This window comes from Solanum dulcamara, chromosome 12, assembly GCF_947179165.1.
Source record: "Solanum dulcamara chromosome 12, daSolDulc1.2, whole genome shotgun sequence".
Classification (NCBI taxonomy): Eukaryota; Viridiplantae; Streptophyta; class Magnoliopsida; order Solanales; family Solanaceae; genus Solanum; species Solanum dulcamara.
Window position 1 is genome coordinate 339758 of NC_077248.1, and position 13850 is coordinate 353607.

Sequence of the window (13850 nt, forward strand, 5' to 3'; positions counted from 1 at the left end):
TCTATATTTCATTTTTATGTACCAATGACTTTCCAAAAGAGTTCAATTTCTTGCTGTAATTTGAAGACATAAAAAGAAGCCAACTACTCTTTTCAGCCTTGGCAAAATCGACATCTGATGATCCCATCCATCATAATGTATGTCGATAAGCATCGTTCATTAGCTTGACCTGTGAAAACATATAATATAACATAACATGGAAAATCTCTCCCAAAGAAAACTTGGCCATTTAGTGAAATGTTGTTGCAGAGAGGTCTGACTAGATCTGGTTTTTCATCAACGCAGAGAAATTATCTCAAGTGAAAAGTACCACTATAAGATTTGTTTATTCATGCATTTGTCCATCTATATGTACTAGCAGGGATAAATGATTGATAATCAGGAACAAGCTCAAGGATGTTGTTCTTCCTAACAGTGTGTATATATATACAGCCAAACCACTCTATAATGGTGTCATTTCTCCGGATTTGTTTAGGTTGCTATAGTGAAGTTATGTTATAGAGAACATATAATATAATATAACATGAAAAATAGGTTACAGAGAAAACTTGCTTGTTATAGTGAAATGGTATTACAGAGGACGGTTGTCATAAAGAAGTCTGACTGTATGAGAAAAAACTACCTTTTATCTATGAGGAACTGCTATGAAGATCCGCGGTTGCTTCCTTCATCAGTTCTGCCATCTTTGACTGTTCTTTGTTCATTTGAATGTGTTGACTCTGCATCTTGATCATCGGGAAAGAAAAGAGGATCAAAATTTGCATTATCGCTCCTCGTCTTCTTTAAAGATTCATCAATGCCACCATAATCCACTTGGAAAGTAGCATCTTTTCCAAGTATGCCTCCCATCTCTAAATCAAACTTCCCTTTAGAGTTGATTGAACCAAATCTATGACTCATGGACATGGACCTCATACTTGAATCGTCTTCTTCAATCACCCACTCGCGAAAGTTGACCAATGAAACGGGGACCTTAGAGCATAAGATTTCCTTGAGATTCTTCAAAATGCCACGGCTGTATGGGTTCTCTTTCTTTTCATAACGATATCTGAAGTTTTCATACGTTGTCTGCAATAATATGTGCAAATACAAATAAGTCACAAACATGTCTGCTGTTTTCAATTGTTTTACTCTGATGTTCCTTATGTGTTTTGATTACTTCCTTTGAGCTGAGGGTCTATTGGAAACAACCACTCTACCCAAAGGTTAGGGGTAAGGTCTCGTACATCCAACCCTCCCCAAACTCCACTTGTGGGATTATACCGGGTCTATTGTTGTTGTTGTTTCTTATGTTCTTTCAATAGTTGAATTTCATTAAGAAAACGAATATTTGGATGCAAGGACATTTCAGTTAGAGTAGAGGACACTGTCCGATTTTCGTCCCAAAGGTGAAAACTAAGTTTCACCTCAAAGCAAGACAAAAAGAAAAGGAGAGATGCATACATAGCTATTGAAACCATAATAGGTGATAAGGGAACTTGTAACAGGTGCATTTTCGAAAAAACAAGACTAGAGGATCAAAAGAATCATATTAGATTGCACTGATACACATGAATTAGGATGTTATGTTGTAGAGATACAGAAACTACGATTGGAGAGCGAGAAAGTAACCTGGTTGGTTGACATTAGGTAAAAATGGAAGACGCTTAGCCCTCCGACAAACCATACAGCTATGAAGCAATAGCATATCAAAACCACAGATACAACATCCCTTGACATGGCATGCAAAAAGCTCCCTGGTTGTCCAAGAAGGTTTAGCAGCGAAAATGTGAACACATATATGCACAAAGTTGTTGTTGATGTTATGAAAAGGATAAAGCACCGATAATTGCGCTGCAATACAAGGGGGAAAGAAAGTGTAAATGAACTTTTAATGAAGTGAAAGACATGAACTTTCAAACTTCACAGACAATTTAATTCAGTACTAGACACAGATAATGAGAAGAAAAATATCGAATACTAAGAACTGAACAGATGACTTACAACTCCAATACACTGACCCACCCATGGACAGTGGTGATCAAATCTCTGAACACAATTGTTACAAATCGAGCAATGAGAAGCACGTGGTGGACGATATAGCAAACATGTGTCACAAAACTTGACTTTTACTGAATGACCATTGATAAAAATGTCCTTTGTTCTTGGTAACTTCACATCAGGGGCTGCATTGTTTACCCACTCCATAGATGCTGAACTTGCATTCAATATTTCATCCAAGTCAGGTGGCCGCGAGTTCCTAGGAACTATTCCTGGATTGCTTGAAGATGTCATGAGGAGAAAACTCAATGCCTGCATTAAATCGTTTACAGCATTCATTCTTAGTACTATTAACTTTAAGCAATTTTATCTTCAAGTGCTGAATTGCATACCAAAACTGTGATGATGAGTCCCACAATTAGTACAACATGACCATATATTGGACTGACTTTTGGTATCATCAATAGCATTTTTATGCAAAATGTCAATGCAGGAGCCCCTATCAGAAATGTCGATAAGTACAGTGATGCTGCGTCGGGACCAAAGATCAATCTTCCTCCACAGAGAAATTTCTGAAACATTAGATAAAGCTTTTATGATTGAGCTATTCTGCATCAAAAAGATAGGTAATATTGGCTTCTTGCATTAGCTTATCATAAATGAAACGAGCATGAATTTGTAAAAGCCCCATGAATTTGCCTTGTCCTGAAAAGGCAGCTCGGTGCACAAAACATCAGTAAAAGTGGTTGATTCCATGGCTCGAACTCCTAACTTATATGTTTACACAGAGACAATTTTACCGCTGTTTTAAGGCTCCCCTTCTAAACAAGTCTCATTCTTAATTACCACAATATGTTAGGAATTAAATTACAAGATCAAGATGAAGAAAGATTAAAAGGGCTTACGTTGCGACCCTTCCAAACTTGATAAAGCCTTTTCTTCAATTTAGAAGGGTCCATAGATTTGGAAGAAAAAGCCAAATCTTGATTTGTGATCCCACCTCCCATCACAGTGCTATATCCAAATAAAAAGTTAGAACCTTGAAATTATTTTTTTTTGTAATTTTTTTGGTTATTATTATAGACGTAAAACAAGAATACCCATAATTTATTGAAGATCAAAAAAGAAAATGAAGATTGTAAATTGAGGGGTTGCTGGTGCCAAAAAAAACCATAATAAATTGGAGTAGAGGAGGAAGAAGAACAAGAAAAAAACAAGATTTCTAATTTTTCTCTCTCCTCACTCTTTCTCTCTCTTCTTCTTGATTGATCTAAACCAGCTTTTCCCCAGCTCTACATGCTCAATGATGGTTTCTCTTCTTTTTTTCTCTCATTACCGTTAAAACAGTTTGGAGGAACCGAACATTTCGCGCGGATTATGTCTTTATTATTATTATTATTATTATTGGAAAAGAGGTTTATGTTTCAATTATGATGTAGTTTAATCGTTATTTTTTTGTCTTTTAGGCTAATTAGTCCCTTTTGTCTTAGGGAAGGCAAACTTGGGAGCTCGAAAATGATCAAATACCATCCTAATCTCAATCATAAACGATGCTGATTTATTTTTTCCTTCAACTGTTCTAATCTAACGTGTTTTACTCAAACTGATGGTCTTTTGAAAATAATCTCTACCTTCATAACGGTCTTTTGAAAACAGTCACTCTACGATCTTTTAAAAACAGTCACTCTACAACAAAGTAAGAGATTTCGAAAGAATAAAGTGTAGACAATCTTACCTCTCTAGAAATTATTTTCAATAGCCCCTCAACTCAAAATACAATACATATTTTTTGGTAACAGCCCCTCAACTCAAAATACAATACATATTTTTTGGTAACGGTGTAGTCTAAGCAATTTAACAAATTTTAGCGTTAGCGCTTGTTTTCATTGACCTCTGGGTCACATCCTTAAGTGAGCGAGAAAATATTTGTAATTGGAATTCGACTCTCGATGAGACAGCAACAATATAGTGATTAAGGAAACCAGTGTGTGCTTCAGCGATCTACGTTATCAAAGAAATTAAAACAGAGCTGCAACAAAATAACATTAGTCTGATGCATAAACAAAACAACACTACAGTCTAATACATTAATAGGATATTGTACAATATCATCGACTAGCCGAAGCTGGTGAAAATTATGAGGAACCAGAAGAAACCTGTCTTCACTGAATTTTACCCTGTCAATGACAATCGTAAGTATTTAATAATACATAAAAAGCAACAAATTTGTCTAGAGTTGTTGCAAACGATAAGCTACAACATCCCGGTGTTTGGCTCCGGGTGATGACATAATTGATAATAGTAGATTCCATACGCTATCCGTTCAGAGGGTGTACCAGAAGTCCAAAACCTTGCTGCTCCTATCTTCAACTACTGATCTGCTGCAAGAGAGAGAAAACTGACATGTTTTAGTGTTGTGTGTCCAGGGCTATATAATTACATGCAGTGTCTATAAAGAATCAGGAAAAGAGGAGATGAAATGGGAAGAGGATGAATTCATCCAGCAATTTTAGAAAGAACTCAGTTGATTCAAAGGTAGTCTCATTATGCTTGACCTACTTTCTATTTAGTCCATTTTGAAAAGACAAGCTTGCTAAAGTGGACGATTTAATTGATCTAGCAAACTCAAATTGTCCATCCAACTATATCACTTTGTATTCGTTTCAATTCCATGTTGACTTTTATACCTTTTCCCCCATTTTCTAACCATTATTTTTACACATTCAAGAGCGACTCTAGGGATTTGGTCCGGTTATAAGAGCCCAAATGTGTGGGCAGACGAAAATCCCGGGTTCAAACCTTGCAGCAGACAAAAGCAAAAGGTAGAGAAATAGGCTCATTATCCGCCGAGTTTTGAACTGTACGCCGCTAGCTTTGAGGATTACTGGTTATTAAAAAACACATTGGGATAGACAGAACTGGGAACATAAGGTGAAAATGTTTGGATATCACCAGTAAACGTACTACAAAAGACTGTTTTAGACCTGTCCCAGCCGATATTAGCAGGTGGTGAATGGAGAAACTCAAAGAATTATTCTAAATTTGAGAACACGTGGCTGGAAGTTGAAGGATTTATAGATTTAATTGACAAATGGTGGAATCTTACAAATCAAATAACAGACCAAACTTCAGAATAGCTAAGAATTTGAGACTTCCAAAGAATGACGAGGAACAGAATGTCAAGGTATTTGGCAGATTGGAAGAAAAGATAACTACAATCCTCAAAAGCCTATAGGATTTGGATAGACAGAGAGAGAAGGGTATGGAATGAAAAGGATTCGTCAGGTAAGAAAATTCTCTTATATGAGCCGAAAGATATTGCAAGAGCTGAAGAAACATCATGGGGGTAAAATTCAAAGAGTTTTAAGGTTTCAACAAGGGTATACCAAAAGAAATTCATAAAATGGTGAATGCACATGAGATGCAATCACATAGATAGAACAAGAATAGAAGGAAAGCTGGAGGAAGATTCAGAAAACGTATAAAAATTCTATGAAGACCTTTTCAAGAATAATGAAGTATGGAGACCAAGCTGGAAATATGATAGTCTTCTAACAAAGTATCAAGAGAAGAAATGGAATGGATGCTAAGACATTCTTCCCAAGAGGAAAGAGAAGTCGTAATTAAAAATTGTAATGGAGATAAGGCACCTACGCTTGCTGGCTTCACAATGGCCATCTGGGGAACTGTGAAGGATGATATCACGACGCAGGCATTTAATGTTTTTCACAATGAGGGAAGACTTGAAAGAGCTTGAATGCCCACATATATTACTCTAATTCCTAAAAAGAAAAGAGTTGTGGAAATAAGGTAGTATAGGCCAACAAGTCTATTGGGGGAAATTTTAATATAAGTGTTGCCTGTGAGGCTAAAGACGGTGATGGATAAGTTGATATCTGGAAATCAGAAGGCTTTTCTTTCAGGATAAGGAAATGTGCATGCTACCTTGACAACAAATGAATGTTTAGACATGTTGAGAAAGGTAGAAGAGCAGTGTTTTGCAAATTGGACTTGGAAAAAGTCTACGATCATGTAAAATAGGTTTTTTCTCTTAAACATAATGAAACAAATAAAAAGATAAATGGATCGCGTGGATAAAGACGTGTATATCAACAGTAGCTCTCTATACTGATCAATGACACTACAGTAGGTTTCTTCATCCCTACAAGGGGATTAAGGCAAGGAGATCCTTCATAACCTTTCTTATTTTTATTGGTTATACTATAGAGGCTTTCAATAAATGCTTAAAGGACCATTGATCGAAGATGGTTACAAGAATGTAAACTTGAAGGACACATAGGGAAACTAAGTGGAAATAGCTCACATTCTTTATGCAGATGACCCAGGTGTGCTTCATAGGGAAAAAGGAGGAACAATTGCCTTGCTTAAAAGCTATACTTGTGGCCTTTGAGGCAATTTCTTGTCTACAGACAATCTCACCAAAGAGTAGCATATTTCCAGTTACCTCTGAACAGATGATACAAGAATTGACAGAGATAATGGGATGCCAAGGAGAAATTTTCTAAAAGTTTACTCGGGACAGCCTCTTGAATCCAGACTGCCAGACACAGAAATTTCGGGGGAATGCAAAAGCATCATAGCAAAGTGTAAAGACAGCTGACACCTTGGGAAATCAGTGCCTTTCCTTTGTGGGTGGGATCAACTTCGTTGGACAGTTGATCACTCTTATCCTTAGCTAGCTATCTTTTCCAAAATTGAATCTTCAATGCCGTTTGAACAAGAGACTTTCATTGTTTAATCTAGAGTTCTTAATGTACAAACTAACATCTGTTTTAACTTTCATCGCTGTGGATTTTTCTTCTGTCCTGGCTTCTGTGCCGTAGAAAATTGCATCTACTTATGTAAACCTTGACATTTCAGTATGTAAGAAACCCCCCCAACATACTGAAATGTCAAGGTTTACATAAGCAGATGCAATTTTCTCTTGTTCAAACGGCATTGAAGATTCAATTTTGGAAAAGATAGCTAGCTAAGGATAAGATTGATCCATTGCCAATATGGAATGGAGAACTTTTTTTAACAAAATGGAATGGAGAACAAATGATGCACAAAGCCAATCAATAGCCCATATGGTGTAGCTGTTTGGAGACAAATCAGTGATCTGCGGGATCAATTTTTGGACTGGATAATATCACAGTTGGAAATGGTGAAATCGTCAGATTGTGGCTGGATAAATGGACGGAAAATGGTACGTTGATAGACAACTTTATAGATCTCTTCAATCTGACAATTGATACGGAGATTACAGTTGCACGGTGTTGGAATGGGAAGAGAGGATTTAGAAGAAACTTTAACGATTGGAAGATTGTTAGGATTACATCACCACTACAACTACTGGAGTAAGTAATTGAACTGAAAACAGGAAGCATTAGTGAAGGTGAATTTTCTGTCAAATTGTTTACCAAACCTTGTTTAAGAGGAAGTTGACGAGTCAAATCACAGGCCCTAGAAAAAATTGTGGAGAACAAGTCCAAAAAAATGTCTAGTTGCGGATCGAATGCAGAACACGAGGCATGTCTCACACAGGACAATCTACAACATGAGGATTTAATAAATGCATCAGGTGTTTCTTATGTGAAGAAGATGTGAACCAGTAAGACAGATACTGATGCCGGCATTGTAATATTTCAGGGCAAATATGGAGCATGTTTAGGAGTAACTATGGAGTTCACAGGGTGATGCCATGGAATGTAAAACAAGCAGGCTAGCTCACAGGAATAAAGGTTGAGAAAGGAACACAGAAACGTATAGAGGACAATATCGTATGTTGGATAGTTTGGTTAGAAAGAAATTGTAGATGTTTTGAGGAGAAAATAGAAAAAATTTCTTTATTAAACATAGATTCTGTATAATTTAAAATTCTGGGGTGAAGGAAAGGATGAAAATGACATAGAACCAGTGCTAGTCCTCACAGATGGTCAAGTTAATTAGTGAAGGAATATCCAGCTTCTTTTTGTATATGTTTGTACCTAGCAGTGCCTTAATGGTACTATCATTTATTTGCTAAATGAAATTTACCTTACTTTACAAGAACAAAAATAATTTTAAAGTAGATAGATACTCATTTAACAAAACCATTTATTAAAAAAATACTCATTTAACAAACCATGGCAAATCAACCACACCCCTTGCTCCCTCGTTAATAATTTCTTAAATCCCTTTGCTCTATGCCTCTATCAAATTATGACCCCCCAATATGGTATGCAAGGACTACAAATATCAATTAAAGAAAGAGAAAGCAGGAGCAAACTAGGAAACCTGAAGATGAAGGTAAACATAGAGCCTTTGCCACCTCATCTGAGTAGGCCCAACGGATAGATCAAAAAGTAGAACAAGTCAACTCCAGAATCACTTCAATTTATAAACTCAATGGAGATGAAGCAACTAACTTTATACAGCTAAAATGCTATTTATAATTCTACATAAAATATGTTCACATGATAACCAGCAACCATGGATTAGAACACAAAACGAGAAGTAAAACGAAACAAACGAGATATTTTTTAATATAAAAAGAAAACTATACCTCAATACGGTGTTGACTAGTGAACACCATTTCTGTCATCACGACGACTAGTAAAAATACCCTCTACAGTTCAATGACCCACATAAGCATTTCTTCCTCCTTCGATCTGCCTTGTCCGGTGGAACCATGCCATAGTCAAAAGTCAATTCTTGCATGGGAGGAATATGTCTAATGGCAAAAAACGCAACATGGTAGTATGTCTCATTGTTAATTTCACGTACAACAAACTGCCAGTAAACGTTAGGTGAACAACTATGGTTCATAAAACGAGCCACATTGCCACCTTTTTTTGCACTTATTACAAGGGGATATGGGACCTTTTTGGATTCGTCATTATAATCACGCACAGCTTCCAATGGCTCATACATGCGGGTAGCATCAAATATATAATCATCATCACCGTCATTGCCAAACTCACCTACCCTAGATTCCTCAATGACTTCTCCGGCATATTCACAAACAAAGCCACCTCCACGTATGGGATCCCAAGACCTAAGTCCCCAACCTCTATTTTTTGTTTTGAAGACCTCCACACGTGCTTTAGGACCTGCTTGAGTGATTCGATTTCGGCAGTTCGGAGGGCATGAACAGGCAGAACCACACTCATGTACCACGGTTTGGTAACTCATGAGAACTCCAAGTGGATTAAAGGGCAAATAGCCTCCATTTTTCTGAATGCAAGGACAACTGGACCCACCAGGTTGGCATCCGCCAAGACATTGACAGCCCACAGATGGATTAGACTTCATGAAAGGTTTTGAGTACTTCAGACTTGGGATATATGTGAAATAAGCAGGTCCCTTCTCATCATCAACATCATTTACAAGACAAACAGGCTGGCTCTCTGCACCAGATGTTAGGTCGGGTAGGATAACTCCAACCCGTGTCGCCGTTCCATCTCTCCATTGCTGAACTGATTTCCACAATGTAAATGCTTCAGGCTGCCCAGGTACCCTAAGCAATTTGTACCTGAAAATGCTGCAGTTGCCCAATTTGCTTTTCTCTGCCCATGATTCCTGGACCCTATAAAGTCCATCATACATGTAGATCTTCCCCCTCCCCCCATTTTGAACATCTATAACACCCCTAATTACTCTCACCTCATTGCCGCGATGCATACTCTTTTCCAAAGCAAGATTCCCCCTCTCAAGTTTCTGATCGAACATTTGGCCATCCCTCCTCTGAACTCCACCCTGGCCAGTATAAATTAGCACTTCCCCATCATCCCCTTCATCATCATACCCTCCAGAGGACACTATGCTAACAGCTATAGGTTCCTCATCCCCTGTAAGCCTGACACTCATATAATCTATCCCTGCCATACTGGGTGCATGCAAGCCAACCAGGCACAATTCCATCCTGAAGAAGAAGATGTCACCAACTTCAACCCCGGGTACATTTCCAATCCTCTTTGTTTGATTTGTTCGAGCTCCCCTTGTCATCAGCAAATTAGCACCCTTTAGGTCTGGCCTTCTTGCAGAACCCGGAGTCTCACCCCTTCTCTCTTCAATCTGGGTCATCCTTCTGCGAAATAAATCATAAACCAACAGTATTCGCCCAGCTAGCTCCTTGTCACCATCAGCTTTCTTAACCTGATCGACCTCACCAAGTTTGAAGGATGCAAGCAACTGATTTAATAGTGGATCGATATCCACTTCGATTGGCGGGGTAGCTGCATTACCTGAGCCTGACTGACTTAACCTAGTCTTTCTCGGTCTTCCCCTTTTTTTTCCTGTACTAGTGTCTTCAACATCATTAGCGTGCACACTATAGCCACTACCAAATTGGTCACTGTGATTCTGGGAATCATCATCTTCTGCAGCTAAGCCATTCGTAGTACGAGGTCTACCGGGCCTCCTTGTCCCAGTGTCTCCATTCGCAGTTGGAGTTCTGAATGAATTTAAAGGAACGGGAGATATAGGCGTCCCAAAACCTAAACCATCCTGATTTTCAGCTGATCTTCCAGACTCATTCGGGGACAAAAATGGATAAAACGGAGAAACCCCAGGTGGGAAAGGACCACTTGGAGGAACACACACAAATGGTGAGGGTTGAGGAGTTGTACCAGATGTCATTCCATTTGGGGATGGAAATACAGGGACGAGACATCTCAAAGGCTTAATATCCAAAACCTTAGACTTGTCAATGGGTCCTGCTGGCGGAACAGAATCTGAACCAAAGCCTTGCTCCATTTCAATCAAAAACGAACAGCCAAAACAACAAGATCACTACTTCCACTCACATGAATAACCCCAATTCAAAGCTCAGCACTTCTCCCAATCAACACTTAGATCCATGCACAATCTCCAATTTCCTAAATCAAAGAAAAAGTTAAAACCATCAAAAAAAAACTCTCTAGGACAACATGCATCACTAAAAGCTAACAATCCTCACCTAAAACCTCCAAAGATGCGAACTTTTAACTCCAGAATAGCTTCCCACAGAAAACTGACTGAAAAATCACAATAAGAATTCAAACTTTCAGAAAAAATGAACAGGAACAAGCCCTAATTTGAGTTAACCCTAGAAACCCAGTTCAAATCAACCCAGATTTAGACCAAAAAACACATGCAAAGCACAAAACAAGCTAACCCAACTCAATTTTTTCAAGAAAAACCCTTTATGGACTCAGATTTAGTATAATGACAATTAGAGACAAAAACAAATTACAAAAAAGAAATGAAAACTTCCCAAAAGCAAATAAAATCTCAAATTGATAAAAAAAAATTAAAGCTTTTCAGGTAAAAAAACAGGATCTTTAAAAGGAAAATTACCTGAGAAATTGGGGAAAATGATCTTGAAGAAAGATAGAGTCGAGCAACTTTTGAAGAAAAATTGTGTAGTGAAGTGTGAAGTGGACAGTTTTGGCATAGTTAAATAGTACACTGCGTTAGATTTTTGAATAAACAAGATTAGCACAACATCTTTGTCACGTGCCGGCTAGTCCAATTTTCAGATGTGGTTTACACTTCAAAACCATACGTATCTTTTAAACATTTATTGAGCATGTGAAAAAAATTTAAAGGGACTGATGTGAAATTCATTTTGAAATGTAACACTCTTTCTTTTCACATGCTTTTCAAACATGTTAACACATTTAATGGATTCCATATCAGCTCCTTACATCCCAAAATGAATTTCACATCGGCCCTTTTAAATCTTTTTCACGCGCTCTTTAAATGTAATAACACGTTTTATACAATGTCAGCAATATATGTTTAAAAGGTACAAATTATGTATGATTCAGGGGTTCAATAGGAATGCAGCATAATTGAGGTGCTTGAGAGGAAAAATCAACCAAGTTCAAAAACCTATCTATGTATTCAGCCTTTTTTTGGTAAATAATTGCATTAAATATATATTTAATGTTTTATGACTTCCCATAATTTTAATCTATTAAAAATAATTAATACTTCTTTCAAATGAACCTTACAAGTTATAAATGTTAAAAGTTATCACCAACTTAAAGTTGGCACCAACTTTCACTTAGACATTTTAATTAGGCTATTTTTATTTTAGACACCTCATGTTAAGTTTGTTGTGTCATTTTGACACTTTTTTTACAATCAGCAAAAATATATAAGGAAGGTGTGGTACGCTCGCGTATGTCGTGTAAAGTGACAAATCAAATGACGATAATTGTCATTTGTGTATAAAATAATTTTTAAATAATTAATTATGAGAAAAACAAAAAGTAGTCAATGGATCGATGACACATGGCATCTTTGCCCATATAAAAAAAAATTAACCAATTAAAAAAACTACTTATTTTGCAGCCTTCTGTTGTCTTATTCTCCAAAATACATATTTTGCAGAAACACACCCCCCTCCCCCTTCCCCTCTTGAGCTTCTCAATCATATACCAAACCTAGTTCACAAGATATAAAATTTCAACTTGAACATATAACATCATTTAATATTTATCTGTAAAAATATCAAATCTTGAAATTGAAACTCTTGCATAATTTTAATTTGGATCAATTCAAATAGAAGCAACCCATCAAATCATTCCTCACAAAATAATAAATTTCAGAGAAGAACAAAGCTAAACCATGGATTCGAATTCTTTCAAACCTATAACAAAGAAGCAAAATTAAATTGAAATCATCAAAATTAACTGGAAAAAAAAGCACTTACAATGAAGCAAAATGTGAAAACCAACAAAGAAAGAGGCATGAAAAAGGAGAGAAAAGGGGGTCTTTGGGAGACAAGAAGAGAGGCAAGAGGTGATAATTGTAAAGGAACAAGAGGAAAGGGAATCTAATACAAGGCAAACAGAGACACAACCGAAAAATCAAAATGACAAAGAGATAATTGCAGAGGAAAAAGAGGAAGGGGAAGTTGATGCAAAACAAAATAAAGAAGAACAAGATATAAAAGAGGGACAAAACAATGAAGAAGAGGAAAAGGCCGAAACTATAGTGATTTATGAACCAAGTAATGAGAAAGTAATACCGCTAGCAATCCAGAAGGATAATCAGGATGGACGTATTGAATTAACAGGGTTGAGTAATGAAAAGGAAGATATGACACAAAACATAGAGAAGGTAGTCATAGAAGGAGATTTATCCCCTAAACAAATAAGCAGGCTAAAAGAATCACACACCAAATCAAAGAAGCAAGGGGGAGGAGAACTCAATGCGGCACAAGCTTCTTCAAGGTCTAAGAGAACAATTATCAAAAATACTAAATATCAATGAGAGCTTTAATCTGGAACATTAGATTAGTAAACACTCAAAAGGTGTTTACTAGACTTATTAATCTTCATAAAAGAAATTAATTTTACTTTGTGGGTCTTTCAGAACCGTTTGAGGAAGCAAGAACTAGAGGTTTTCAGAAGGAAGCTAGGGATGAAACATGTAGTGGCAAATGTGAATGGCAAAATTTGGGCATTCATTGATGAAGCACCGAAATTCTCTATAGAAAGAGATGAAGAGCAGATGCTAACACTTAAACTTCAGAATCAAGGATTGGGCACGGAAGTGGTCGTATCAATTGTATATGCTAAATGTACACAGGGTGAAATACAAAGGTTATGGAAATCCACGAAGGAGTTGGCAGATAGTATCAATGCCCCTTGGCTGATAGGGAGAGATTTCAATGTAATAAGCAAGGAAGAGGAGAAGTTACGGGGTCTACCAGTATTCGAAATAAAAGTCAGGGACTTCAATCATTGTATTAATGTGTGTAATCTGGAGGATAAGGAATTTAAAGGAGGTAAATACATTTGATGGAATGGTAGAACAGATGCAGAGTGCATTTTTAAAAGGCTAGATAGGGTGATGGGCAATGACAAATTACAAGATCTCTTCCCAGTATTAAT

General features: G+C 37.0%; 2 protein-coding genes across 3 annotated transcripts; both read right to left on the reverse strand.

Annotated features, from left to right (window-relative positions):
• Positions 1 to 642: 642 nt before the first annotated feature.
• Positions 643 to 2987, reverse strand: LOC129877231 (probable protein S-acyltransferase 1). The gene is made up of 5 exons (XM_055952719.1): positions 2886 to 2987; positions 2373 to 2552; positions 1984 to 2292; positions 1612 to 1833; positions 643 to 1068 (listed from the first exon to the last, which is right to left on the reverse strand). Exons 1-5 carry the CDS (start codon positions 2985 to 2987, stop codon positions 643 to 645), a joined length of 1239 nt encoding a protein of 412 aa, XP_055808694.1.
• A 1023-nt stretch (positions 2988 to 4010) lies between these two features.
• Positions 4011 to 11403, reverse strand: LOC129875537 (histone-lysine N-methyltransferase, H3 lysine-9 specific SUVH1-like). 2 transcript variants are annotated; one of them, XM_055950847.1, is made up of 4 exons: positions 11302 to 11403; positions 10922 to 10979; positions 8528 to 10841; positions 4011 to 4358 (listed from the first exon to the last, which is right to left on the reverse strand). In XM_055950847.1, the coding sequence occupies exon 3, from the start codon at positions 10717 to 10719 to the stop codon at positions 8575 to 8577; it is 2145 nt and encodes a 714-aa protein (XP_055806822.1). In that variant the 5' UTR covers positions 10720 to 10841; positions 10922 to 10979; positions 11302 to 11403; the 3' UTR covers positions 4011 to 4358; positions 8528 to 8574. The 2 variants fall into 2 exon arrangements, with proteins under 2 accessions (XP_055806822.1, XP_055806821.1); XM_055950846.1 differs by having other exon boundaries at positions 4011 to 4361.
• Between the last annotated feature and the right edge of the window lie 2447 nt (positions 11404 to 13850).